The 27,486-nt window shown below is 39.9% G+C and overlaps 3 protein-coding genes across 3 annotated transcripts in view; 2 read left to right on the forward strand and 1 right to left on the reverse strand.

Moving 5' to 3' along the window:
• The window catches only part of ltk (leukocyte receptor tyrosine kinase), an 80,082-nt gene extending 73,558 nt beyond the window's left edge, over positions 1-6,524 (forward strand). Inside the window, exons 26-29 of the mRNA XM_046062127.1 lie at positions 937-1,038; positions 2,444-2,578; positions 3,049-3,139; positions 3,274-6,524. Coding sequence (XP_045918083.1) covers positions 937-1,038; positions 2,444-2,578; positions 3,049-3,139; positions 3,274-4,305 — 1,360 coding nt within the window. The 3' untranslated portion in view covers positions 4,306-6,524. The remainder of the gene's footprint in view (positions 1-936; positions 1,039-2,443; positions 2,579-3,048; positions 3,140-3,273) is intronic.
• A 72-nt stretch (positions 6,525-6,596) lies between these two features.
• On the reverse strand, positions 6,597-19,283 carry itpka (inositol-trisphosphate 3-kinase A). Its single transcript, XM_046062126.1, has 8 exons — positions 18,645-19,283; positions 14,077-14,173; positions 13,352-13,565; positions 11,791-11,995; positions 9,775-9,876; positions 9,284-9,355; positions 7,342-7,606; positions 6,597-6,709 (listed from the first exon to the last, which is right to left on the reverse strand). The coding sequence occupies exons 1-8, from the start codon at positions 19,053-19,055 to the stop codon at positions 6,693-6,695; spliced, it is 1,383 nt and encodes a 460-aa protein (XP_045918082.1). The 5' UTR covers positions 19,056-19,283; the 3' UTR covers positions 6,597-6,692.
• A 2,932-nt stretch (positions 19,284-22,215) lies between these two features.
• The window catches only part of ivd (isovaleryl-CoA dehydrogenase), a 15,439-nt gene continuing 10,168 nt past the window's right edge, over positions 22,216-27,486 (forward strand). Inside the window, exons 1-5 of the mRNA XM_046062128.1 lie at positions 22,216-22,466; positions 23,816-23,905; positions 24,098-24,149; positions 24,335-24,504; positions 24,603-24,696. Coding sequence (XP_045918084.1) covers positions 22,335-22,466; positions 23,816-23,905; positions 24,098-24,149; positions 24,335-24,504; positions 24,603-24,696 — 538 coding nt within the window. The 5' untranslated portion in view covers positions 22,216-22,334. The remainder of the gene's footprint in view (positions 22,467-23,815; positions 23,906-24,097; positions 24,150-24,334; positions 24,505-24,602; positions 24,697-27,486) is intronic.

Consider the following 27,486-nt stretch of genomic DNA (forward strand, 5'->3'; position numbering starts at 1 on the left):
CAGGGCCAGACCTCTTGTCTCACCATGCGGGAGCTGCTGCGAATGGCCAGAGACATCGCCTTTGGCTGTCGCTACCTAGAAGAGAACCACTTCATACACAGGTTCAGAACTATACCATATATACTATATATATAGTTATATATAGTTAGTTAGTATAGTTATTACTGCTAAGAGCTCAGTTTATACAAACTGAATCAAATGTGGCATCAGGGCTACACTTTCTTGTGTGTATGCTTATGAGAAATCCATGTCAAAAGCACAATGTAGCAATGGCTGAGAGGATGTTTTGCACTGTAAGAATACCCCTTCTACTGCAACAAAAACACCTGAATGAGTATCATATCTTTAGGACTTACTTTTTTTGTTAAACCCAACAATGTATTATTTAATTTTAAGTACCTGATTTAAAAAACAACACAACAATTCTATTATTTTCTCAAAGATTCATATACTATATTGACTTGGACAGACATAATCAGCCACACATTTGACTGATTTTCTGAGCTGTTACACATAAAAAACAATCAACTATGACCCTGCCTTATTATAGAGTAAATGATCCTGTGTATTTCAGAGACATTGCTGCCAGAAATTGCCTGCTTACCTGCCCTGGACCAGACAGAGTGGCCAAAATCGGAGACTTTGGCATGGCACGAGACATATACAGGTCTGGATGCTGAATTTGCACCACCACACAATGGCAGTCCACATAGCAAAGCATGCAGGGTGATTTATGATGAGGTCTATCATAGGAGTCCAGACAGCACTGAGATGATGCGGTAAATGGGGGACCAGTTAAAGAGATATCTTATTGCCCTCCGCAGAGCCAGATTCTAAACTTACTTACAGAGTTCATGGCCTTGTGGTATTTACCTTCTCTTCTAAACTGATGATAAATGGACATTCCTAAATCTGATTTTTTTTTTCTTTTCTCAGAGCCAGCTATTACAGGAAAGGCGGACGTGCCATGCTGCCAGTCAAATGGATGCCACCCGAGGCCTTCATGGAGGGAATCTTCACCTGCAAGACTGATACGTGGTATAAATCCTAAACACATAATATTTGCAGCAAGACTCCAAATGTATGAACCTACAAAGAGCAAGTGTTTTCAGTTTATAAGTTTAAACAATTTCCTTTTTACTTGGTTTGAATCCTCTTATTAAAGAGGATAATACTTCGAACTGACACAAGATTTGCACTCTGATAGATGCTGAAAGTCATGTGTTCATGCTAATTGTTGTCACACCACATAATACAGAACACTATTCAAACATCCTAATAGGCATTGTGCATTAAGAATTGTTTTTCTGGACAATAAACAACTAATTTGTTGTTCCAGAAGTTGACAGTGAAAAGCATTTTTCATTTCTAACAATTACAAAGAGCCACCTTGTTTTCCTGGGAAATGACGAATATTCTAGCACCTATTTGAAGCTAATTTAAAAGCCTCCATGTGGTCAGTACAATACGAGCTGGAGTGGTTTTCCAAACTGCGTAATTTCCCTCCTAAACGAAACCAGACCCACAGAGAACTCAACATCTAAAGAGCATTATATCGAGTAAACATCTTTACAAGACAGAGCAGCATCTGTATTCAAGACACAGCGTCAGCTGAACAAAGAATGCTACATTTCCGATGACAAAGTCAAATGTTTTGTGGGCCAAACAATTTCCAAATTTCACTTTGTTTACACATCAAGCCTGACAAAAGTCTGCACATAAAAGATGCAGTTATAAAATTTATTGTGGGACGGCCGCTCAACGGATTTATATAGCAGTCCATCAAACTCAGAATCAAACTTGGTGGCGGAAGTATGTACAGGGCCAGCTACAATTTGACGACAGAGAAGTATTGCTAAACTCTGAAGAGGCACATTATTTCTTCTCTCTTAAAGTTGCTTGGAAGATGAGTCATTTTCCGGCAGGATAGTGACCCAGACTATAAAGAAAAAACAATGAGTGCTGGCTTCTGTCTCTTCATCCACGCAGTTACCAGAACTCAGATTCTCCCATTTAGCTAAAACCTGCAGAATTGATCAAAGTACAAACAATTATATAATCTAGCCCAAACAATATCCATTAACTAGAAATATCATTTGTTTTCTATAAATGTTATAAACAGAAATAGACTTTTTGAGCCCACTGTATTTGATTAAAATACCACACTGTAATGGCTGATTGCTGAACTTTGGACTCAGTAATACTGTAGGCTACAATCCTATACAGTCTATGTTACAGTCATTCATTTTGGGGAGGTGAATTTCAGCTTTTAGCAAGGGCATGATTACATCTGCAGCTCTTCAATGTATTCTTGGTGAAATATATAGTGATGATATAGTGATTCTTGTATGGTCAGTCTCAGGAACATGAGGACGGGCAGGGTTCAATATGTGATCCACGTGATAGAGTCGACTCAGTTGTTGATCTGTCTCTCCCCCTGCAGGTCATTTGGAGTGCTGCTGTGGGAGCTCTTTTCTCTGGGTTACATGCCGTATCCCTGTAAAACCAACCAAGAGGTGCTGGAGTTTGTCACCAGCGGAGGCAGGATGGATCCTCCCAAGAGCTGTCCGGGGCCTGTGTGAGTACTGACAGGAAATACATCATAAGAGATGAGCCTGGGTGTAAAATTCATGCAGGGCACGGCAGGGACAGTGTTAGTCAGTGTTGCTTGCCATTTCTTTGCCGTGTCAGGCTGATTTTCGGAGTGTCTACCAAGAGATAATGCTGTGGTGATGCTGAATGGATTCTGTCTGTAGAGTTCACTGTGGAGACTTTGCAAACATTATAGGTACATTTATAAAAGCTTGTTTTTCTTTGCGCAACACTATTCTTCAAAGTGTGGATCGGGGCTCCATGAAAGATAATCGCTTGTTTTGACTTTTCATCAAACGTTTTTAGCGATAATAGCACAGAGTCTGCTTTGTCTACCACCTTTGATGTGGAATAGATTAAACTTTCTTCTTTTCACTACACTATACCACATTTACAAGATCGTTTATACACAGAGCTTGCATAATAAATCTGGATTTTGTGTCTGTTAATCTGTAGCTATCGGATCATGACCCAGTGTTGGCAGCACTGTCCCGAGCACCGGCCCAACTTCTCTACTATCCTGGAGAGAATTAACTACTGCTCTCAGGTATACTTTATAACACACATGTCTGTAGATACATAAAATGGCTGTTTTATAAATGTAATATTAATTTACTCTCCCTTCATTCATTCTTTGCTTCCTCCTAATTTTCCCTTCTCCGCTTCACGACTCTGTATCAGGACCCAGATGTGATCAACACACCCCTACCTGTGGAATATGGCCCCACCTCAGAGGACGATGGTGGCTTAGTGCTCCGTCCCTCTGACCACACCTCCACCAGCCTCACTCCACTCCTGGTGTCCCGTCCTGTTTCCCAGGATTCTTCTACCCAGCTGGGTCTCTCCTCTCTGGGCCTGGGTCCGGCCCCTCTTCCCCCACAGCCTACCAAACCCCGTCTGCTCCTCCAGAAAACCCAACCTGTCCACCACGAAGTGACGTCATGCTGTGAGGCTCTGGAGCCGTCCTGGGCTGAGCCCGTACCAGCCCCCGCAGGAGGCCACTGGCTCCACCCTGAGCTTCCTCATCACCGACCTTGCTCCAGGAACAGCTCCTCCTCAGGGAGCCAAAGGCTGAAGAACAAGACGAAGAACCTGTGGAACCCCACATACGGCTCCTGGGTTTTAGAAAACTTCAGGGGGAAGAAAACACTTGCTCACACTCAGTCCATGCCACTCTCAAGCTCCACTTCCTCCACCTCCAATACACAGGCTCCTCAGACCTGCAACATAACCTTAGAGAGCAACAAGGCTGGTTGTGACAGCGCCCATCTCAGCCCCTCCAGTCTCTGCACTTCCTCAACTCCATCCCCTTTCTGCCAGGCTCAAGCTGCCCCGAGCACGTCCTCCCAAAAGAACCCAACAGGTGGCACCACAAAAGCTGGCATGGACCTGGCTAAGCTCCAGAGTTTCCCCTGTGGCAACGTCAACTATGCCTACGATGAGCAAAGCTACGAGGCGGAGAACCTGCCCTTGGTTATGCCCAAAGCCCCAGAAGCCATCACAAACACCAGCTCTGCCCCCAGTGTCTCCTCAGGGACTAGCCAGGCGTTAGGCCCGTATACATCCTCATCATGTATGCCCAAGCTGCTGCTCAAGCGCCACGCCAGCTACGGACACGAGGACGTGAGGAGACACACTAAAGCCGAGAAACCAACACGCGACCGAGACTCAGGCTTTTCTCTGTCTGAAGACCTCAGTGTTACCCCTATCTAAGAAACGGTCGCAGGGATTTTGACTGATATTAAAATGAAATGGGCTCCTTTTTCTCACAACCTGAAACTAGAGATTTCTGGAACGAAAAGCATGACCACGAGGGCCCTGCCATTGTCTGAGAGCCACTACATCAAATTATTAGAGCTCCTGGAATGCTGGAAAACACACACAAACACTCCTCTGCACTGTGATAGAGAGTCAACGCTGGACTCAGAGCTCCTTCCTGGGCTTCTGATACACTGGTAGCTGAACACTGAAGCTGGAACACAGCACGGCACGCAGCCCTGCGCTTTCCTAATGTCGCTATGGCTGGTGATGGATGCCATAAATAACTGCTGTAAATGGACTCCTTTTCTACCTACTTGTTTTGGATTTTTTCATGAAAGCTTTGCCAGTAGTGTATGTTGCAATATAGTAAACAATTTATTGGAATTTGTAGTATTCAGTGTACAGTAGGACCATAACAAGCCAAAAATCTTTCATTTTAAAATTAGATAGAGCTACTAAAACTATTTCATTTATAATTTGTTCACCCTAAATAATGTGAAGACGTCCAACACACTGCATTAACATATATTTTCTACATCGGTTCATTCTTGACCTTGGAAACAGCAGTTTGGCTAAACTCGACTTACTTGGTCTTTCCAAAGCTTCCAGCAGCAGATGAAGTTTGCTCAGTTGTTATAGAGATGGTTTTGTTGATTGTGGAATTTCGGTCACATGAAGCGGTCGTACACATAAAGTCATAAAACCTGTTTTTTGTTTGAGGATGGTCTGAGGTGTCAAGTGTGAATCTTGACTCCTGGTCAGTGACTTTAACCTCTTCCCAGTTGATGCTGCAGGTTTTGGTCTGGTCAGTCACTGCTGGTTTCCTGGAAACCTCACTTTGAAGACAAGACTCCAGAAAGTCACTTCTCCTAGGCAAGAAACAGTCCTTTTAATAAACCCACTTACACACACTTTACACTTTGGTTTCAGTACGGCTTAAAACAAACAAGATATAATGTGTTTACTGTGCTTTAGAGGTGCTATCTGATATTTGTACCTTTGGGCAGAGCCAGCTTAACTGTTTTTCCCCCGTGTAGTCTTTGTGCTAAGTTAAGCTAACTGGCTATTGACTGTAGCTTTAAGTTTACTGTGCATACATGAGAGTGGTATTGATGAACTATTCCCTTAAGGTGTTGAATGGCTTGTGGTAAGATCTGAATGTTCTGTAAGTGGAGATTTCTTTGCCAAACTACATAGATCACGATTTGGCTTTGTATATTTTTGACCATATTTTTGACTATTCCAGGCTCTCTCACTCTATTCCCCAATATTAACTCGAACTGCAGGTCTCATCGATGAATAGACGTTGAGGATGATGACAATGCAGCTGTGAAAATATTAGCTATTTTTGTACTCACTTCTGTACACTGGACTAACCCATTGCATTTGTACCTGTTTTATCTTTTATTTGTTTTCATTTATGTTAATGATGGATTGTTCTATATTTGTAGTTGATCACTGCCATTAGATACCTCTACACTGCATCTACTGACGTAGTGCTGGTAGTACTTATGTTTACTCAGCAGGTGGAGGTATTCAGCTTTGATATACCAAACATGCTGCTGCAGGTATCTCAGTTCATACATTTAAAATGATTCAATTGTGAACATCTCTATTCAGTATTTATGTTTTCAAGTTACTCTTATTTAATTGTGTTGGTAGTTGTATCCGATATTCGTCTTTATTTTGAGCCTAACCATGTCGATTTATTGTGTTTTTGAATGAATGGTTACATTTAGGGTTATATAGGCTTACTGTATGTTTTTATGGGTCTGCTGATGTTAGTGAGTGTTTATCTCGGTTTCTCAACAGTCCACTTGAAAATAACATCTTTTAGAAAAGGTTCACATACTTTTCTGAAAACGTTAATGTCATTTAGAAATATTGATTACTGTGGAATTTCTTTTAAAGAAAATAATCCTCGTCTTGCTCACTTTTTACAGCCTGGTGCATTTTATTTCACACTCACTGAAAAGTAGTTATTTTTCTGCATACTTTATGTAGCTGAGGGTGTTCTGCCTCAACCAAAAATGCATTCTATGCAAAATACTGTATTTCACACTTTATTTTAACCTATCTGTGCCCCAAATAAATCAACATATATTGCTCTTATTTGTGTGATTTTGATCAGTTTAACAGTTTTGGTTAAATGGTACAAAATGAAAATGAGTAAACTCAGCTCTGGCTAACATATTTAAGATACCACAATAGTGTTTTACAATGGAAAATAAAAAATAACAGCATTTTCCTGTTTTAATTTTTTATACATTTTCATTCACTTCATTTGCAGAACATGTCTGACCAGGACCGAAGAACATGCTATAACAGACATTGCAGCATCAGTATCCAACATGCTCTGCAACAGCACAAGAAATGAAAATTAAAGTTTAATTTAAATTTTAAAGTTTAAATTAAAGTTTGATTCAAGCAATAAAATCAGTGAAAGAAATATAAATGGATATACAATAAAAGACAGTTTATCAAAATAGTGACACAGATTATACACTGCAGTACTACAGTATATTGATGTGTTATGTATTGTAGTTATATGACTATGAGGTCTGTGACCCAGTCAGAGTTTCATACTGCACAGAATTTATGCTTTAATATTCCACTTACAGATGCAACATCAGGGCTGAGGGCTCAGTGGTAATAAGGTTTGTGATTTGTGATTGCTAACGTATTCCTTGTTTTAATTCGCATTTTATGAGCATTTCCTTCAAATATAACCCATCCCTGAAAATGAAATGAGGCCCTACACTTTCACTTCGGTTCATTTTGTAGGAAGTTGAATTAGTGTCAGTTCTTTTGCTCAAGCCTTCATAAACTAGTGACAAATTCTCTGCTCCTGTTCTGTACTCTTTTCAATATTTCTCATAGAGCGCCCAAAGCAAATCAACATATGAAACGTCCCCCAACGTCTCTCTGCGGTGTTCATTAAATTGGCTACAGTTCCTCTCACAAGTCTAAAAGTCAAAAGTCACTGACCATCTGTTTCAGTAGTTTGGCTATTTTCTTTCATAACTGAGCAAAAGGTTTCTTCGCTAGTCCCTTCATTGTTGACAGACTCCAGGGTGTGGAGGAGGTTTTCCAGCCCCCACAGATAGCCATCCTCCCGGTTGCCTTCCTGCCAGGGAATGTCATGGGTTAACGTCTGGCCCACTGGTAAGGCTGTGGTCTTGCCAAAGTCAATAATCCAGACCTGGGCACTGCCCGTGTGGTCATGGATAAAGAGGAGAGAGCTGCCAATGACCTACGAAAAACAAGAAGGGTTTCATAATAGCATTTACTTTTTCGGCTTCTATTTATCCATCAATCAATATACAGATGGGTGACAAATTAAAGGAAAACCCTGAATAATGAGTAATGCATACAGATGCTTCCATACAGCAGTGATTCCCACATGGGGCTGCTACTACCCCAGGAGGTGCTTTAGCAGTTATGTGGGATATGTGGAAAGATTGTAGAGCATATATTGAGTCCACTGTAATTCTGGGCCGGTATTTATCAAGCTTCTCAAAGTGCCACTTTAGTCTTAAGTGCTGAGAATTCATGAAATTTACTCCTACTTTTAAATTAAGAATAAAAGTAAGTTATCAAATTTCCAGTAGGGGCTTGTGATGGCACTGTGGAGAGAAATGCATCTTTCAGGAGAGGAAGAATGATTCTGAATTATTCGACGATGCGCAGTTAATAGGGGTCAGGCATAAACTTTGTAAGCGATTTGGTGAGGGACGTCATCTCACCTCTGACTTTACACAGCGCGTTTCAGTTAAATTGAAGGTTGTGATGACGCTTCATTTATTTGCCACAGGACAAAAGCAGCTTGCTGATGATTGTGGCCGTCACAACCATCAATAAGCCAAATAGTCATGGAAACAATTATAGCACTTAGGCTACAGCTCCACACATTGTCACGCATTTCATCAACTTCCCAACAACACCCCCCGTAGCAAACAAAGTTCATGCAACAAGCCGGCAATACAGGAGTAATAGGCGCATTTGATGGCGCTCATATAAAGATGAACTTTTTTATCTTTCATTTATTAATGTGTAGGCCTATATCATAATGTCTATCCATCCATCCATCCATCCATCGTCAACCGCTTATCCTGCGTAGCCTACAGGGTCGCGGGATATCATAATGTATTATCTTGAAAATTCTTTATTGTTAAATGTGTGTTGAATATAAACTCCTCTTTGGAATTTCACCATTCAATGTGAATTTATCTGAGAATATTCTTAAATAAGGAAATCTATTCAGTGATTGGTCCTCGGCTACATCGTCATCCAAAATCCTGTTTGCGGCACAGCAAAGTGTCGTAATCAGCACTAAAACTGACGCTTCAGATTTAGTCCTACACTTTACTCACATTAGGACTATGATGCTTGATAACTAACTTTTAAGCACAACATTGAACCAAGAATTTTTTTACTCTTAAGTCAGTTCTTAGCAGTGTTCGTAGGAGTAATTCTGAGAAGCTTGATAAACACGGGCCCTGAACACTAAGTGTTGTGATTGGGAGTGTGTGAAAACTGAATAGAGAGGTCTAAACAGTTAAATTAAAAGTAAAGGATAAGTTAGTTGAAAGTAATGAACAAACAGTTGAAACTGCAAAAAGTAATGGATAAATTATTGAAATACTTAGCTAAAACTAAGAGATAAATGATTGAAATAACTAAAATTTATGTCTACCTTCAGCCACTATGCAAACTTGATCCACCGAAATATTAGTGATTGTTTAACTGTATGAAATCAGTTCACCAATATGACTTTTATGAAGGAGTAATGTTCAACCACATCCATTTTAAAATCAATTGAACACATCTGGTCATGATAACAGTTTCAGATGAAGTTCCTGCTGCTACAGTTTACTTTGGCAGTTTAAGGTTGTTTTAATTTGTCACTCATCTTTAGATCAGTACACACCTCGTGCTGCTTGAAGAACTCTGATGTCTTCAGGGCCTGCCGGATCTCCGTCAGCCTGCTCAGGTAAGACGTCTGCGTTTCAAGAAAAAACAGTGATGGGCGTATTTTAAATAACATCTCCGTGACAGCTGAGCTAACATTACTTGAAGATCATTATTTAGTTTTGAATTTTTTAATCTGAATCCATATGTCAGAAGCTATAGTTGTAATATAACAGGGTGTGGATACAGACACAGTATATAAACAGAAAACTCAATAAGCGCTACAGCGTAAATATTTGCTTTGTGCAATGCAGGTGGAATTTCTTCCTGTAGTTCAAACACTCTGAGGCTGTTTTCATTTATTATTAGACTGATAATACATTTGAAAAGGCCCCAAACCTTTTCCAAATGTAATGACTGAGTATACAAAATATGTATGTTTTGTGTGTGTCCTTACATGCCTGAATATACTGCAAATATTGGTGCAGAAGCTAAGAGATTGCCACGTACTATAATGTTGACGTTCCCTCCAACAAAGTCTTTGAACACATGGATGACATCCTGCTTCGATCTGGTTTTCTTGAAGTCAGTCCGACACGTACCGTCACATTTCTAAACAAGGAGAAAGGGCGTGAGTGCAAATATTAAACAATAAAATGACTTCTAACCAAATCATTTACCTACAGTATATTTGATCATGTATTTTGTGATTGTGCAGCACAAGTAAAGAGACAGACAGACAGACAGACAGGCTGCTTGCTGGTAGCACAACAAGCTATAAATAAAACATCACATGATAAAGATGATATGGTGAACATCTAAGCAAACAGTTTCATACACATACAGTAGACACAAAGCAAGATTAGCATTAATTTGGAGTTGTGTTTCTGGCCACCCAATTCATGTTAATTCCAATATTCACTCTAATTTTAGCCTTATTTTGGTCTCTACCAAGTCTTGAGGAAAATATTTGCTCTTTAACTGCTAAATGCAGAATAGACTAAATCAAAATGCTCCATGAAGCTGAAGGAAACTCCAGAGTAGGGTGATTATTTGTCTCTATGAAAAACCCTATTAAAAAATATTATAAAGTTAAGTGTATAAGATTTAGTGGCATCTCTACCGGACAGAAGGTGTCGTCTTCTGAGACAGCAGAGATTAGCCAGTCAAGAAATTAGGTTTCTTTAGATATATATATTAAGAAATTATATTTACTTAATTATTCGGTAAAACCATATATTATTGCGACTTGGCCACAGACAAATAACATGTAAAATGTAAGCCGAGAGTGTGAAACATTGTCTCTGTTTCTGCACCACAGTCCATTAGAAGCCACATAGATAGATGATAGATAATATAAGTTTATACAAAGGTATTTCACATTGACAAGGGAAACATGTTACTTCTCTCTGTGATTATGGACCCTCACCAAAACTGCCCACCAGCAATAACATCTGGCCCATGGTCAAATAATGGTGCTTTGATAGTGGCAAAAAATAAAAATAGATAAATACTTTGATAGCTGACATAGATAGCTGAAATAGATCTCAGTCAAGACAGCAACAGTTAGTCGCGTAATCACTTCCTCTTTGGTGGTTTTTCAAGAAAGATTTTTTTGCAGCAATGCTTTATTTCGAGTTGATTAAGAGCTTTTGCTTTGAAAAATTCAGATTGACATTAAAAATAATCTGTAGCCTGCCTGACACATCTCTGAAATAGCTGTCAAAAAACGTGATTCCCCTAAATGTCCTCTGCCTGGAAATACTGGGGAAATGAAAAGGCGTCCGTATGTTGATGGATGCGGATTGAAGCCGGAACGCACACACTGCAGCACATACTTTATTATGGGAATGGGAAACAGTCGCTTCATAATCAAATTCTTGAAGAGGGGGAAAATAATTCTCACACGCAACCATCTAGGTGAGAGTCTTGCGCTTAACCAACTGAGCTAACCAAATCTGTAACATTCAACTTAAATATTATGTCCTATGTTTTCACCCCCATCTAACGGATGAAAACACTGCTCCGATGTAAAACTGATTTACCGACCCCTGCTGTATATTATTACTTTTTCTTCTTCTTCGAACATACATATTCAACAAAGTGATGAGTGTCTACACTGCCTGAATTCTACCAGAAGTAGAACAAGAAGAACATAGTGACGAAATGCGCTCTGTAGAGTTTGTCAGTTTGGGCTACTGTAGGGAACATGGCTGTGCAACATGGCAACATCCATGTAAGTGGGACCTGCAGTTATGTAGATAGAAATGGCTCATTCTAAGATTGTAAAAACAAAACAGTTCATTATGTGAGGTCTTTATACACCACTGAAAACATAGTTATGGATCAGTAATAAGTAAAGCAGCTTTAATTCAGCCATGTAATGGATGCAGGCATGTATGGATATTGCTCATGTGTGCAATTCTACTTTTTTAGTGCATTGTTCAACTGCACAAGTGTATTTTCATTCATATTTAACCTCCATGAGCATCCTGTCAATGACATGTTCCACGTCACTCCCGCTACCTTGATCCCTTCTATTCTGAAGCCCAGGGTGTTGGTGGAGCTCATGGTCTCCCTCCACTGCATGTAGCGAGGCTTTGTGACGCCACGTTGGGAATGTTCCTGGGGAGTCGGCCCATCGCCATCCACCTCCACCATTTTACGGTACAGGTCCTCCCTCGGCTTGGGCCGTTCCCGCGCCCGGACAAGCTCCTCCTCCAAGTATGTCCTGAAACAGCAGGAGGAACAGCTTATTCAGGTGCAGGACCTGTGTGTTTACAGACTAGTCTGTCCTCTGCATGTAAATAAAAAGTAATGGTTATTTACTTTCAGTATTTGTCTTGCATTCGCTCCCTTAGTTATTAAGATACATAGTTAACAAAAGCACACTGTTGTTTTAATGAAGCCAATGTGATAAAGTATATTTCTCTTGAATACAAAAATCCATAGGGCTTTTTTAACAATCTAAAAACATTAAAGCAATGACTTAACAAAGGACTTTATTATACATTTTCTTCTGCTGCACTAAAAGCCAGAGCTAAGCTAATTTCTAATGGTGTTCACTCAGACAGAAAAGACGAGCAGTGTATAAAAATGCCATAACTGAACTGCACAGCTGAGAGCAACATAGTGCTGCTGGTGAACAGTACAGCAGCACATTCACGCTTGTCGTTTTCATACCACACAGTTATGCGCAAACAGATGTGAATTTCAGTTTCAGTTTGTGAGCTACACTTCCTCTGTGCTGAAGAGGGAAGCTGAGAGGAGACTCCAGCGTGCAGCGTTCAACTGTGTGAGAATCTGAGTGTGTGTTTGTGCAAGTTAGCGGTTTTGTAACTTCGTGGTTGAGAGTGTTTTTGACAAAGGGGAGTCTCCAGGGACACCCTGAGCGACTGCGTGTATATGTGTGTAGCCTCAGAAATACAGACAGTTGTTATTGTCTACAGATACTTGTAGACAATAACAAGATTTGTTCAAGTGTGTGTGTCTGTAAGTTTAGTTTACGTGTGTGTGTCTGTTCGTGCCTGATCCCCTGCACACGTGCATAGTTTACGTGTATTTGCCTGTTGAACCGGAAACAAAGCTCTCAGAGGGGTGAATGTCCGTGCGTGCATGCCTGTGCATGCATCAACATGTGCATGTATACATTCATGTGTGCTTTCATGCATATATGTATGTGTGTTTGCCTGTGTTTGTGTATGTATGTGTGTGTGTGTGTGTGTGTGTGTGTGTGTGTGTGTGTGTGTATTTGTGTCTGTGCATATGATACAGCGAGGCACCCCACCCGCTGTGGCAGGAAGCCAAGCATATAGCCTGCAGTTACAACAGGTGTTCCCTTGTAAAGCAAAAAGGCTTCAGGCATAACGTACTGTCACCAGTCTACACATGTCTCATTAATCAGTTTCCACAGAACAAGACCAACACCATAAATATCAAACACATCAATAAACAATGTCATAGTCATTTCAAATTTGCACTTAGTGTAGCAGAATTATGCAACAAAGAAATTTCCCTTTTTGACACAAGTACCTGTATAGAAAAGACCATGGATAAAAATGACTAAATGAATACCTTACTTCCTTACCTCACTCCCATCTTGCAGTCCATGACATTGGGATGGTCAAAGTTCGCCAGCAGGTCAGTCATATGAAGGAAAGTCTCTCCATCTTTTTCCACAGTGCCGTGGTAACCGGGCACAAACGGTAGGAGTGCGTCATCCCTCAGCTTCTCAAAACACTGCATCTCGTTTTCCGAGAACTTCTTCAGGATGGTGCCCTCGTCTGCTGCTTTGAAGTTACCTGGGATCAGATAAAGACAAGTATTTTGGGATTTTGAGCATTCACGAACAGGAGGGAAGAGAAGACACAAGACCTGATTTTGCCAGTGAGTAATAAAGTTGTCTATATGTGAGAATCCAAGGAAACTTTTGGGCCTCGGGCTGCAAATTATTCTTACTTCCAGTGACATGTGGCTAGGCCGTGTCAGTTCTTTTGAATTCAGTGATTGTGTCTCTTGCGGTGAGACTGTGTGACAGTGAAACAATAGGTCTAACATCATCATCCATGACAGCAAGCATGTGTCAAGCTAAAGTGTTTTAATCCCTGTCGGTGTGGTGACCTCTTATCCTCCATTTTTCCCATTCCATAAATCTGTCAGACAATTTGAACAACACAACAAAAATGATACAACAAAAATACCAAAAAGAAACTTGTTATATCAAAGACTGCACACCAAACAGGACATCAGATTTCTCCGTCGGGGGTCTACAGTGCATCAGAAACAGTATGTGATGGTCTGAACAGGACATACCTTTATGCCCGGCTAGCTGAACCCAGCTCAGTTTTCTCCTCTGGGTAGCACTAAAGGGCCAGTGGACGATCGTCTTTAACTTCCACCACGGCTTGCTCTGAAAAGAAGGAAAACAAACAGAAGTGATTAGAGGTTTTTGGCTCTCTCTGTACACTTGCTCACATAAAAGATCTGATAACAAGGAGAAGTGCTGTAAGGTCACTGAACCTTGGTCCACCCCATACTGTCTGAATAGAAATCTGATCACATAAGCAATTCTACCCAAATCTGATGCCAGGCTTTTGGTTTTCCACTGTGTGAAACCTCCAATCTAGGTCAGTAAAATGCCATTTCTGTGGAAACTCATATCTGCACTCAACATCTCTATTCAGCATCTCCAGAGTGGTGTGGTGACGGGCCTCCAACACTGATTCACAGAGAGTCTAAATCTACTATCTAACAGCATGAATGTACAGCTAAATACATTTCCTGCTTATGTTGTTTTTATATTGAAGTAGCATATTCACACTGAATAATTGAATAGCATGTATAATTTCTTCATCTTTGGTCAAACTGCCATATCTCAAGGGGAAATCTGAGGAATACTCAAGGTTGACGCTGCCCTTGCTGCTGGCCTCTCAACTCCCACTCACTTGTTAGCGACGTCTGAATTTCTTGGTGTCATACGACCAAATTAAAGTATGCACTGAAACCTGAGCAAAGACAAAAACAAAAACAAAAAAAGAAAAGATGGCTGTGACGAGTGAATTATCTTTTCTTGGCAGAGATGTTTTGTTTTTTTTCAAAGTTGTTTGTTTGTTTGTCTCCTCCCACCACACTCACTTTCTCCTTCTTTCTCTGTCTCTCACTATGCGCACACACAGAAAAAAAAAACACAGGAAAACACAGTAACAGCTTGCATATTTCACAGAGACACAGTAGTGCTTCTCACTTATGGGGAACTGCCTGTTATATTCCCTCCCAGAGAACTGACCATGTCTCAAATAGTGCCCACTTTAACACTAAGAGGATTATATTTCTATACACTCATCTCAAATTTAACTATGAGGAAAAGAAACCAAATAAAGAAACTCCCAGGCGTTGGAAAGGAAAAGCAGCACATGTTCTCATGATCCTATCTTTATGCTTCGGAGAGGTCATTTTATTCTGTGTGTTCTGATGGAAACAGGAAATGAAACAGGGACTCTCGTGTTAGTGAAACACTCAGCTCATGCTTGAGTGTCTCACAGCTCCCCGTCCTCACTAATAGCAGAACTGTGCATCAGCCAGTCTCTCTTAAATGTCAGGTGATACGCTTCACTTACTCCAGTGCTACTTGTTTACTGATAATATCGCATGTGAAGGTCTTAAGACTCCCACAAACGAGCATTTATTTTATTGCTGCAAGTCTTTATCTTTATTGTCAGTTGACTGAAATAAAGTGTGGAGTGTGGAGACGGGGTCATGTGGTGTAACGTCTCATCCAATGGAAAGTTAGATCTGAACTCTGAGTTATGATGGAAACATGACAACCCTGCAGAATATTTACATTTTACACATAGTCTGACTTTGAAACGTCATGTTACTCACACCATGATGACAGAAACCACAAGAGTTCATACTGATAACACTGCTTTCATTTTTGACTTAGCAAGTCTGCTTACTTTATACTATTGTCCAAGAAAACACAGAAGCTGCCAGTGGAAGAAGTGTTCAGATCCTTTACCTGGTAAAAGTACCAATACAACAATGTAAAAATACTCCAAGTAATGGAGTACTGAAGTAAAAGTACTCTATATTATATAAATTATCAAATAAGTATGGCATTATTAGATTGTTGGTACTGATGCATCTATCTTTATAGAATTTTACTGTTGTAGGTTCTACAGGTCAGGGTGGAGCTACTGTACTTTAGCTACTGTACAGTCTATGTGTACACAGTTGGGTAGTTTATATAAAGATAAATCTAAGGGGTTGTGAAATGATTAATGGGGCAGGAAAGAAGAATATTTGTATTCATTTTGAGGGGAATTTTCCCTAATCTGTTTTTGTGAAATATTCTTGATAATTTTACCTGTTTGGGCCTTGCACTGCTAACAACTCATAGAAACACTATCCATAACAATGTATTGTATCATGTAAAATCTTAATTTTAAAAGTAACTGGTAATTATAGTTGTGAAATAAATGTTTTTTTAAAAAGCACAGTATTTCCCTCTGAAATGTTGTGAAGCAGAAGTACACAATAAAAATACTTAGTAAGTATTTGAGTAAATGAAGAACCTAAAAATTGTACAGAACTTGAGTAAATGTACATTCACAATCCATGCAAGGGCAGTACAGTTTTGTTTACTTTCACAAATGAAAATGAAAATATTTTTAGGATTAGCCTAATGTTTGCTCTCTGCTTGTTGACCCACCATTTCTCTGTAACACCGGGCCTGTTGGGTGTATGACACACTGACACAGCACCAATGCCGGTCGATAGTAGTCGATAGCAATGCTGCGAACATAGACCACGGAAAGAGAACTTTACCAGTTTCCAAAAATGCATTTCCAGGGACTGAGTACAACATCTGTGAGACAATGTGACTCACTCAACCAGTTTTTGGTGGCTAGCCGTTATAACTCATGCCTTCTGTGTGAAGCTGTATTGTCATCTTTAAGTGCTAATGAAATGTAAACCACTGCAAGATTTTCAGATGTTAATTAATAACTAATCTGTATTACACATGCATTAAAGTGTGAACTCCCAAAAGCTAAGTACTGATAAACAAGTGTTTTTGACTTCCTGAAGTGGTTCTTTGTTAAATGTCAAAGGTCTAATTTGGCTACTGACCACAAAAAAAATGATTACACAATGATATGCAGCCTGTGCTGTACTGTGTGTGTTGGTAGGCGGGCGTATGAGTGGGCTGAAGGGGCTGAAGGGGCAGAAGCAGAAAAAGTGGCTATTTTCTGAGGTGACATGGCCAGCATATTTCATGTTATGCCGCCTGAAAGAGCTGATAAAGAGCAAACTTTTATTTTGGTAAAGCCTTCATACCTAGCCTCACTTGATTGGACAATGTTGTGTTCAGGGAATAGTGAGACATATCCAACAATATGTCTTTCTCACACACACACACAGACACAGAGGCTTAATGGGCAATGTGTATTCAGTCTGTTTAAAAGAAAGTGACAGCTACAGACCTTGTAAGGAGAAGGCAGAGAGGGGTAGCAGTGCCATAAAAAGACACACCCAATGAAAAGTCTGAACCTGAGTGTAACGTGGTGACACTGTACACAAAAAGCAGATTATGTTGTCTGACTAAAGAAACCAGGAGGTGACCCACTATGATCACACTCAACTTCTCTGCAAAATCACATGATGAGATGATGATCGAGTATAACCTCTACAGCTGCAAAAAATAACATGTTCAATTCAAATAGAAATGTAGACTATCAGATTTTTCTGAAAGGAATAAAACAGCTTTATTTGAATGCATGTGCAATGCATGTTTAATAAGACTGGGACTTCTTGGCTACAAGTGAAGCTTTATCAGCCAAGAATGTCATAGGCAAACAAATTTCCACCTTCTATTGAACTAAAGGTGTGTCCTGACGAGGGAATGATGGTGTTAAAGGTCAGGACTTACAGGACTTGTTGAACTGACATTTAACATACAACAGAAGCATTTTTATTATTGTTAATGCGTAGGCTATGAGCTACACCCTTAAGAGCCTGTGGGGGAAAAAAGACACAACATTATTTATATTAAAAGATGCCACTAAGAATACTAAAAAAGGGACTGCTTGTGTTTTTCAAATGTTAATTCACGAAGATAATTTGCAATAAACAAAATGATGTGGAAGAAAAGCACGACTCTGACAGCTTGCCACTTTGAGCAAGCTTCTTCGTGTTGGTTTCAGTTGGGGTTAGGCCTGGCATCATTAGGGTGATGTGAAAGGCTTTGATAACCCATTAAACATAAGGAGAGATAATGTGATTTCAATGGGGGACAAATCAGATTTCCTGGAGATTGTCCTGCCCTCTCTGACATGGATCTTAAGGTTGTTTAATCTATGATTTAAAAAAGTGCAGAAATGATACCAAAAAAAACTAATTTTCCAAGAGAGAACTCACTTATTTGACATGTTTATGGGAATAAAAAAATCAACTAAACAAACTTTTAACAAATGCTACTGTAATTGCCTCCTCTCTGCAGTCAGATCAATCCCAGAGATTTTATGTGAGGAAGTAGTTTGCTGACTGCTGTTTATGTTGTGCAGTGCTTCACTGTTTCTTGTTCTCAAAACATCAGCTCTTTGCTGGAACAGGGTAATTATAGGGGATGCAGATTTGAGGTCAAGAACGGCAATTTGTCCCAGGATGCTTCATGGGCACTTTAGCTGTAGTTGATTTAGTCATGCATTATATAACTGTGTTTATACAGAGAATGTTTAGAATTATTGTTATAGGCTACACTATGTAACTAGGAAATGGTATAAACTACAGACAAATGATTCGCAGGTAAGCCCTTGCAAAACCCGCCAGGGACCCATGAAAACTCATGTTGAAGACTGTAGGCTAGTACATCATTATCTCACCTCTCCGGTGTCCCCAAGGTGCTCTAACGTGATGATGCCTTTGCTTTTGGTCTCGTTGTCACTGAGTAGGTCATCCTCGGACTCCACAGCGGAGGACCCTCCAGAGGAGATAGATGAGTTGGACAGCTTCCTGCGCAGGGATCCGTCCACCACATCATCCCAATCCTCCTGCTGCATTTCCCGGGAGGAGCCGCCTCCCTCCGGGGTGATGGTTACCTGCGGTACCCGGCGCGCATCCATCACAGTCGGCGCTCCGGCGGCGGACGACGGGGCGATTTGAGCGGCTTTCTGAATGAGACCATCGCAAATCTGCGACGACTTCGCGGCTGTTCTCCGCTCTGAACGCGACCCCTCGTTTATTCCAGAAAGCCCGAAGTCCTTGGAGGTCTTTCTCCTGCACTCTTTGGGCATCGGAGACCTAAATCCGTCGTGAGAGCGCACGACGAGAGGCGCAAAACAGATGCACTTTAACCTTCAAATCTGGTCATTTCACTTTCAGAAAAGCAGTTTGACTTTAGGTGTTCAGTCGATCCACGGCGGTACTTTCTGGTTGTTAGTTGTCCGAGTTTTCACACGTTAAGGAGCCTCTGTCAGCCTCCCTGCTCTGTTGGAAAGGGGAACCCCTCTCTGGTCGCGGCGTGGCTCGCGCTTCTACGCGGTTTGACACGCGCACTCACTCACACAACTGTACAATGGAGAAATGTTTATTATCTTCCGCATTGCATCTCTCGCTTCCTGACTGAAAATTTAAACCAGCTGACAAGTTTTTTTTTCTCGCGCTGATCTACGACATTAACATAACCCTACATTCAACCATTAAATCAAAAGGTGCTTAGCGTGCAATCAGCTACACAAAGATAATAGGCTACTTAGTTTTAATTGCTGCATCGAAATGTTTCTGCCTAAAGACACGCAACTAGGCTACATAAACCTTCCTTTAAGGCTTCAGCTTTCAAACATTCAAGCTGTGGTTTAATTACACAAAACTGTAGCCTATCACTTCAAATGACAAATAAACTACGTGTAATGCACACCAACAGGGTTTCGATCACAGGACTAATCTTTTATCTCTAACAAACTCAGTGCAAGTGTGCGTAGTTTCAAAATAAAAAATGCCTACATATACTTGGACATTAAATAAAAACGTGTCGCCATTGACATCTGGCAGCACGAAAGAAAGTATTAAAATTTCAAAAAGTCGTTATTATCATGTCATTAGCCTATAATTCCAGGAGGCGACGCTCCAGTGCGGCTTTACTGCTGACAGTCTCTTGGTCTCTTGACAAGGAACAGTCAGCGCTGAGAGGAAAGATGGTGTGAAACTGGATGATCTAATCGGACAAAACCTAAATACACAGTTACAGTCATTGTGGTGACTCAGAAATTATGAAATACCTGCAGTACATTTTAAAGTAATTTTTTGTTCCTATGTTCCTTACATTACTGAACAGCAAAACATGCATCAACAGTAAGTTTAGGCTACATGTGTCTATAATTATTCTGGCTAAGCTGATTTGTTTATTTTTTTTTATTTTATTAGATTAGCCTACATATGGGTGAGCACAAATTAAGTTATTGTTGTTTGACACACTGCAGCATCCTGTATAACATCATTCATCAGTCCTGAATGCGGGACAGGTGGGCTAAAGGTGTGATCAAGCAGGTGACCTGGATTTAAGGGTTCATAGTTTATAGGGTTTATTAAGTGTGACTCCTGAAGGTGGGCTGACTTGTGAGATACACAATCAAAGAGTGATGAAGGGTGAGACGGGAAGAGAGTGGCAGCCACGGCAGCCTGCTACCAGGGCTTTGACCCTGCGGCCTACGGCTTTTCTATTCTCAAATAAAAAATAACAAAAGTGAACAATCTGTATTCATAAAAAATAAACAAACAACTAAATCGGCATCAAACACAGATTCAAAAAAATATCAGCAGCTCACCAAAATTTCTTCTTTGAGAAACAATTAGGAATATATGCTTTAAGTTGGGGAATTTTTCCAAATTGTACACACACACACACACACACACAAACACAAACACATTCACACACACACACACACACACACTACTGCACACATATTGTAGTCTAAATGAACACTTTCTCCTCTTCCCTCTCTTAATCAGAGCACGGACTTTGTTGTAGTTCCCCTTCTCTTTCTCTATCTTTCTGCCCTCTTCTTCCTCTCTGTTGTGGGCTGAGGTTGGCACGTCTCGTCAAGAGATCATGCCTTCTCTGGACAGATGACAATACAAGTATGCCAATTGATAGATAGTTAGAAGCATAGCTGGATGCAATGTTTTTTCGTTACTTGAACATGAGTGTGAAAGCTAATATGCACTGAATGAGGTATAAAGTAATGAGTTAAACAATAAATAGGTGCCACATTGTGCAAATAATGCAACCTTATATTTGTGCCATAAAGCTAATTTTTCACAGCAGTGAGGGAAAGTTGAATTGCCAACCAGGTATTGCTGCCCCAGGGCCCTCAAAACTCCAAGGGCTCAAAATGCTCAGCCTCTGTTAACAAGCGTGGGTTAATATTATCAGAAATAATTTTTAAGAATGTCAGAAAAGTCAAGTTTTAAGTCCTCGTTGTTTCAGTTTTGTACTCAAATGTTGCATATCCCTAAATTAATGTAAAAGCAGGATTTTACTGCTGTAGTTGGTTGGTGTGGAGCTCATTTTGAACTATTTTGAAAATAGTTATGATTGATTATATGATATGATATGATTATATTGATATGATATACTGATATTATATTATATACTGATATGATTATTTTCATAATGGATTAATCTGCGGCTAATTTTCCCCATTATACATCATACACACATTATTTGGTAAAAATTGTAAAAATTCTGAAAATAGTGAGAAATACGTCACAATTACCCAGAGCCCATAGTGACACCGTCACAATGCTTGTTTCGTCTGACCAACAGGCCAAACCTCAGCATTATTAAAAATAAATTCAAATTATTAAAAGGAAAAACAGCAAATCCTCACATTGTTAAAAATACATTCAAATTATTAAAATAATTGAAAGAAAAAATATCAAATCCCCAAATGTTATTACAAGAAAAATTACTTAAACGACTTTATGATCAAATTAGTTGTCAATACATTCTCTCTCAACTGACTTATTAATTGATCAACTAATTGTTTCAGCTGTAGACTACTTGAACAAACTGTAGTTTAATTTATATAAAAAAACATATTTTCTGTATGTAAAAATCTTAATTAGTAAAGTAACTAGTAACTAAAGCTGTCAGCTAAATGTAGTGGAGCACAAAACAGCCTACATTATCTCCCTCTGAGGTTTAACTAGTGGAGTAGAAGTAGGAAGTGGCATGAAAAGAAAAGTGGAAGTACTTCAAATATGTAGTTAGGTCCACCACTGTAAGAGACACAAAATACAGTATAACTTCATTTAATTTACTTTCTAAGAGAAACTTGGTTGTGTGTTTTGGTCAGTTAACTGATGTACTGATCTACACGCCAGTCCAGCAGGTGGCATTAATGAGCCGATAAGAAGAAAGACAAGAGGGGATGACGTTAGTGGGACAGAGAAAAAGAGTTAGAGTTAGGTTAGACCTCATACTTTTTGTTAAAGGACAGCTATCCCGGGGTCTGTCAGTCAACAACCTCTTTCAGGTTTATTTCTGTCCTTTTCCTTATCAGTCTGCAACCATGTTGGCGGTCCGAAACGCTCTCCGCCTGTGCTCCAGGTTGTCCATCCCGGCGGTGACGAGGAGGGGATGCGCCGGTGCTGCCATCCCGGTGGACGATGTGGTGAACGGACTCACCGACGAGCAGATTCAGGTTAGCTACACTGGCTAGCTAACATTCAAGCAACACAAAGCTCACTTCTCTGTGCAGATAAAAACATCCCTTAAATCACATAAACAAAGCTTAATGTGAAACCGTATGGTTTCACGGACTAAAGAAGGCTGTTTTTAGGGACGCTGTGCACGTGACGTGATGACATAACGTTAGCCAACAGTCGCAGATAAGAAGTCCTTGATAATATTAGCCGACCTAGCTAACAGATTTCGCACTCTCCAGCTACTAATAATATTAGTCTGAATATTAGTTTTGTTTGCACATTGAAGCACTAAAGCAAGTAAGTTATACTAAGTAATTCTTAAGAACTAATACTTTCTCTGGAGCCGCGTTATAAGTTTACCTGAGCTAACTTAAGCTGTCATGGACATGTTTCTTAGACAGTGAGAGGGGTGAAAGGCTCATCCAAACATGCTTCCCAATAAAGATTTATCATTTTAACCCAGGTTGACAGCAGGTTAGTGGTTTGTTGGTAAAAAGTGAGAGAGAATGGACGCTGGCTGGGGAGGAGGGCAAAGGGGGTGGGGTTCATATCTAAAGGATTTAATTGGCAGAAAGTGTCCTTCAGTCCTGGCCATTAAGAGGTTGAATATACCTGTACAGTCAGTTGCACCAGTGTTGGGGTGTAACCACTTACATGTAATTTTGTTACAAAATAAATTTAACTGTAATCAGTTACTTGGAAAACTTTGTAATTAAATTACAGTTACTTATGATAATGTCCATGATTACATTAGAAGTTACATCTGAATATTTTCTGTAAAACTATATGATGAATGATATTCATTTTGTTGCTTTGCTTGTTTTTAATGTGCCCAATATCTTTCTTTGCCAATTCCAGCCACAGCCATTAAGTGAAGTTTGATGCTATTCAGATGCTTTTGATTGGTTCTCATGTTTGAATTTGCCACCAGTCTGCACGTTAAATTGCGTCTTAAGCTGAATTTTGAAAATGGTTAACAGTTGAAAACATGCATTAGAAATTTTAAAAAGTAATAAAAAAGTAATTAAATGTAACAAGTTACATTACTTTGAAAAAGTACACAACTATTACATTTTAAATAAGGTAACTTGTAATCAGTAACCTATTACATTTCCAAAGTAACCTTCTGCTTAGGACAGTCCACCTGGAACTCAAACAGCACGTTTGGCTCCAATCGCTCTTAGGTAAAGATGATCAGTGTCTCAGTCTGCAGTCCGATGAAGGAGGAAAATGGCAACTAAATGCCAGTCTTGTTCATTTTTCAGTGCTTTTAATAAAATAATGATATATGATACACAAATCAGTTATTTTAAAGACCGTTGTTTGTGTTGTTTCTGTCGTACAGCTCAGGCAGACGGTTCGTAAATTCTTAGCAGAAAAGCTTGCACCTCATGCCGATGAGATCGACAAGCGGAATGAATTTCCAGAAATGAGGGTGAGTTGAAACACTTTATTGTACCAGTAGTTCCCTGATTTAGTTGAATAATTCAGAATATGGTAACATGATGTCCACACCCCCGCTTTGCTGGATCTCGTATTGGAGTTGTGTATTTCCACATGTAGAATTATCATCAAGCCTAGAGCAGGATTTCTGTCTTGGTAATGTTTTGTGTTTTCTCTACACCAGGAGTTTTGGAAGGAAATGGGGGAGATGGGATTCCTTGGGATGACTGCTCCAGGTAAGACAGCTGGAGGGAAATACACTCATTCTATATGTAGAAGCAGTTGCATTACAGTTACATACATACAATTTTGATGATCCATTAGGGAAGATGTTTATTTTTTCTTACCTAAGAATGGACTGAAGGCTGCATTTTTCTGTTGTAGTTTTTTTAATTGCATTTACTGTCTACATCTCTTTCAGTGGAATATGGAGGCACCGGATTGGGCTACCTCGATCATGTCATTGTGATGGAGGAAATGTCACGAGTGTCAGCAGCCATTGCTCTCAGTTATGGCGCCCACTCCAACCTCTGTGTCAACCAGATGGTACGCCACGCCAACGAGAAACAGAAGGAGAAGTACTTGCCAAAGGTCAGGGTCAAAACAACTCACCCTTTACAAAATACATCAAACCACAAGCTAAGATGGATTCAATTCTTCATTCTCATCGTGGTCTTTCCTGTTGTCAGTTAATGACAGGAGAACATGTAGGAGCCCTGGCCATGAGTGAGCCCAACTCTGGCTCTGATGTTGTATCCATGAAACTCAAAGCAAGGAAGCAAGGTAGGACACCTAACAGTGTGATTTATTCCTCTGCATTAGTGCTACATGCTAAAGGTATTCCATATTGTGCTTTTTCTTAATTTGGCTTTATTAGCTTCTATCTTTACTTCCACTCTTATTTTTAGTTTCCATACAAAAGTATTTATTCTTACTTTCTCTATCAGGACTTATTTCCATCTTTCTGCTGCTGCAACTCCTGACACCTGAATTTCCGTTCTGGAGATCAATAAAGGGTTCTCCTATCTTGTAGTTCATTTATTTATATTTTTACAGTATATGCCTTCCTTGAACTGTATTACCATCAAAAATAGCTACATTTGCTGTGGTTGCTCTGCTGCTGATCAAAGTAATCAATTAATAATTTCCTGTGGATTGTACTGACTCCGGATTTGACCAAAACACTCTTGGCATTCAGCCCTTTTCCCACTGAATATTACTTTTGCCAAGTGACTGACTCAGCATGGTGGCACGTGTGTGCTGGATGGACAGACTGTCAGTGTGAGCAGTGGATATACTGTATGTAAAGAGACAGCAGCAAAGCGAAAAGTTACAGTCTGTTTATAATTTAGCAGCACCAGCAGCTATATATCCGGATGAGAGACCTGTTTGAACTTTGTCTCTGAACTCTGGTTGAGGGTTCACAGACAAAGATAAACTTTTCATCTCTTTTACAGCATGCATATAGTTAACTAAGTTTAGAATCTCTTAATTTTGGATATTAACTAACATTTTTTGCAAACCTGCTGGTAGTCTGTTTTTGGAGCTAATAGTGTAGTCTCTGTATACAGCGAAACTAAGCGTGCTCCAACAGATCGGCAGACAGATTGATGATTGCGTTAAAGGTTCAGTGTGTAGTATTTATGAGGATTAATTGACAGAAATGCAATATAATATCCATAACTGTGTTCTCAGTAGTGTATAAAGACCTCACATAATGAACCATTATGTTTTTATTACCTTAGAATAAGCCATTTTTATCTACATACCCGCGTACACCCCCTTCTATGGAGGTCGCCGTATTGTGACGTCATGTTTCTACCGTTGCCGATAATAGACAAACAGCGCTACAGAGCACGTATCGTCATCACAGCGTTCTTCTTCTGCTTGTGTAATTCCGGCAGTGTAGACGCCCATCACTACATTAAATGCGTCCGTAGAAGAAGTAGAGGAAATAATTATAATAAACAGTCTCTGAGTAGTCCTTTGGGGGTTTTTTATACCATGAAGCCAGAGGAGTCGGGACAGATGCAGACAGATCACGGACATAATCTGTGTGGATTTTCCCAGATGGAAGGCTTTGATGTGGGACAGATGTTTTCAAAGTGGAGCTGACGTTTTCTGTTTTCTGCTGGACAGGTAATTAAGCTAGTCTGACTTTAGCGATGCAAATGGAAGCTGTTGTTTGATAGCTTTAGCTAGAAGCTGGCCATAATCACCGACAGACCTGGTGTATTTCTCCTATCCACTTCTGTAAAACATGTAGTTTGATTAATTTCATGTAGTTATTCTCTCTCAGCGCTCTGTTTTGGCTTTATCGTTACGTTCATGAGACAATCAGCTGATCACTATTTGGCAATAAAACGTAGCTTCCAGCATCGAAGCTCAGATCAGCCAGCTAAACTTTTACTGCCCTGGTAGAAAAAATATACTGTTGGATTGTAATTGAATGTAGTTATTCTACATCGCTCTGTTATGGACTTGCAACGTGGACAGAAATGTGCCCTTACCTTCCTGAGACAAACCGCTGATGAATATTATTGGCAATAAAATGGTAACAGCATGGATGCTCAGATCAGCAGCTAAACTTCTATTGAATACTGCCCTGGTGGAAAACGTGTATTTATTTTACTGCTAATAGTGACACATAACAAGACCGTGTGCCTATCAAGTGACCAATAATGAATACTTTCTGAATTTGCATTAAAAACGTTGTTGTTGTTGTTTTTGGATAGTGCTTTGCCACTGTGCATACATTTGTGCTTTCACATGCTAAATGTCCATTAAAAATGTTCCACCATTTTACCACAAACTGAAATTATGGCAATCAATACTACTTTGTGTTTCTGTTGTATTTAAAAAAATTTAAAAAGACATTTTGGTAAGATTTGCAGATTGCTAGTATGAGACATCATGTAACACTTCATTTCTTGATGTGGCTGTTGTTTAATGAACAAGTAACAATAATATTCACAATAACATATGGTTTTACTGAATAATCAAGTAAATATAATTTCTTAATATATCAATATAAAGAACCCTGATTTCTTGACTGGCAACTCTCTGCTATCTCACAGAGGACATCTTTTGTCCTGTCTCAGGCACGGTAGCTATAAAACTCGCTTGGATAGGGGAGGGGGGTTGCAATTTGCAACTATCACCACTAGATGTTACTAAAACTTATACACTGTACCTTTAAATAGTTTCATCGGTTGTCTCTATAAAGGCCGATCAGAAGAACCGATCATATGACGCAATACTCACCAGACAATTTTTCGACGCACAACGAAAAGAGTTTCACGACATTCAGTGCTTTGAGCAGTTTTCAAAGCTAGCTGCACCAAAGTTCTTTTCACACAGAAAGTGATTGAAGCGCCTAGTAAATCATTTTTTAATGAGAGAGCAGGCAGTCTGACAGGCGGAGCGACAAGCGGGTGCGATCCCGTGAAACTGTTGCAGTCGTGCTCGTCTCACGCACACGGTTGCCCGCCACCAGAGTTGAATTGTGCAACACACAGCGCATGAGGGAGAGAGAGACTGATCCTTGCTGTGTGTGAGTTTCCTGAGGCAGAG

This window comes from Micropterus dolomieu, linkage group LG11 (assembly GCF_021292245.1).
Source record: "Micropterus dolomieu isolate WLL.071019.BEF.003 ecotype Adirondacks linkage group LG11, ASM2129224v1, whole genome shotgun sequence".
In the NCBI taxonomy this organism is placed as follows: Eukaryota; Metazoa; Chordata; class Actinopteri; order Centrarchiformes; family Centrarchidae; genus Micropterus; species Micropterus dolomieu.

Excerpts from the sequence above, each read along its gene's own strand:
- itpka (XM_046062126.1), bottom strand. The coding sequence starts at position 19,055 with ATGCCCAAAGAGTGCAGGAGAAAGACCTCCAAGGACTTCGGGCTTTCT. Across the intron at positions 14,174-18,644 it reads ACCTTGGGGACACCGGAGAG|AGCAAGCCGTGGTGGAAGTT; the intron begins GTGAGATAATGA and ends CCTTCTTTTCAG. Across the intron at positions 11,996-13,351 it reads GACTGCAAGATGGGAGTGAG|GACATACTTGGAGGAGGAGC; the intron begins GTAAGGAAGTAA and ends CTGCTGTTTCAG.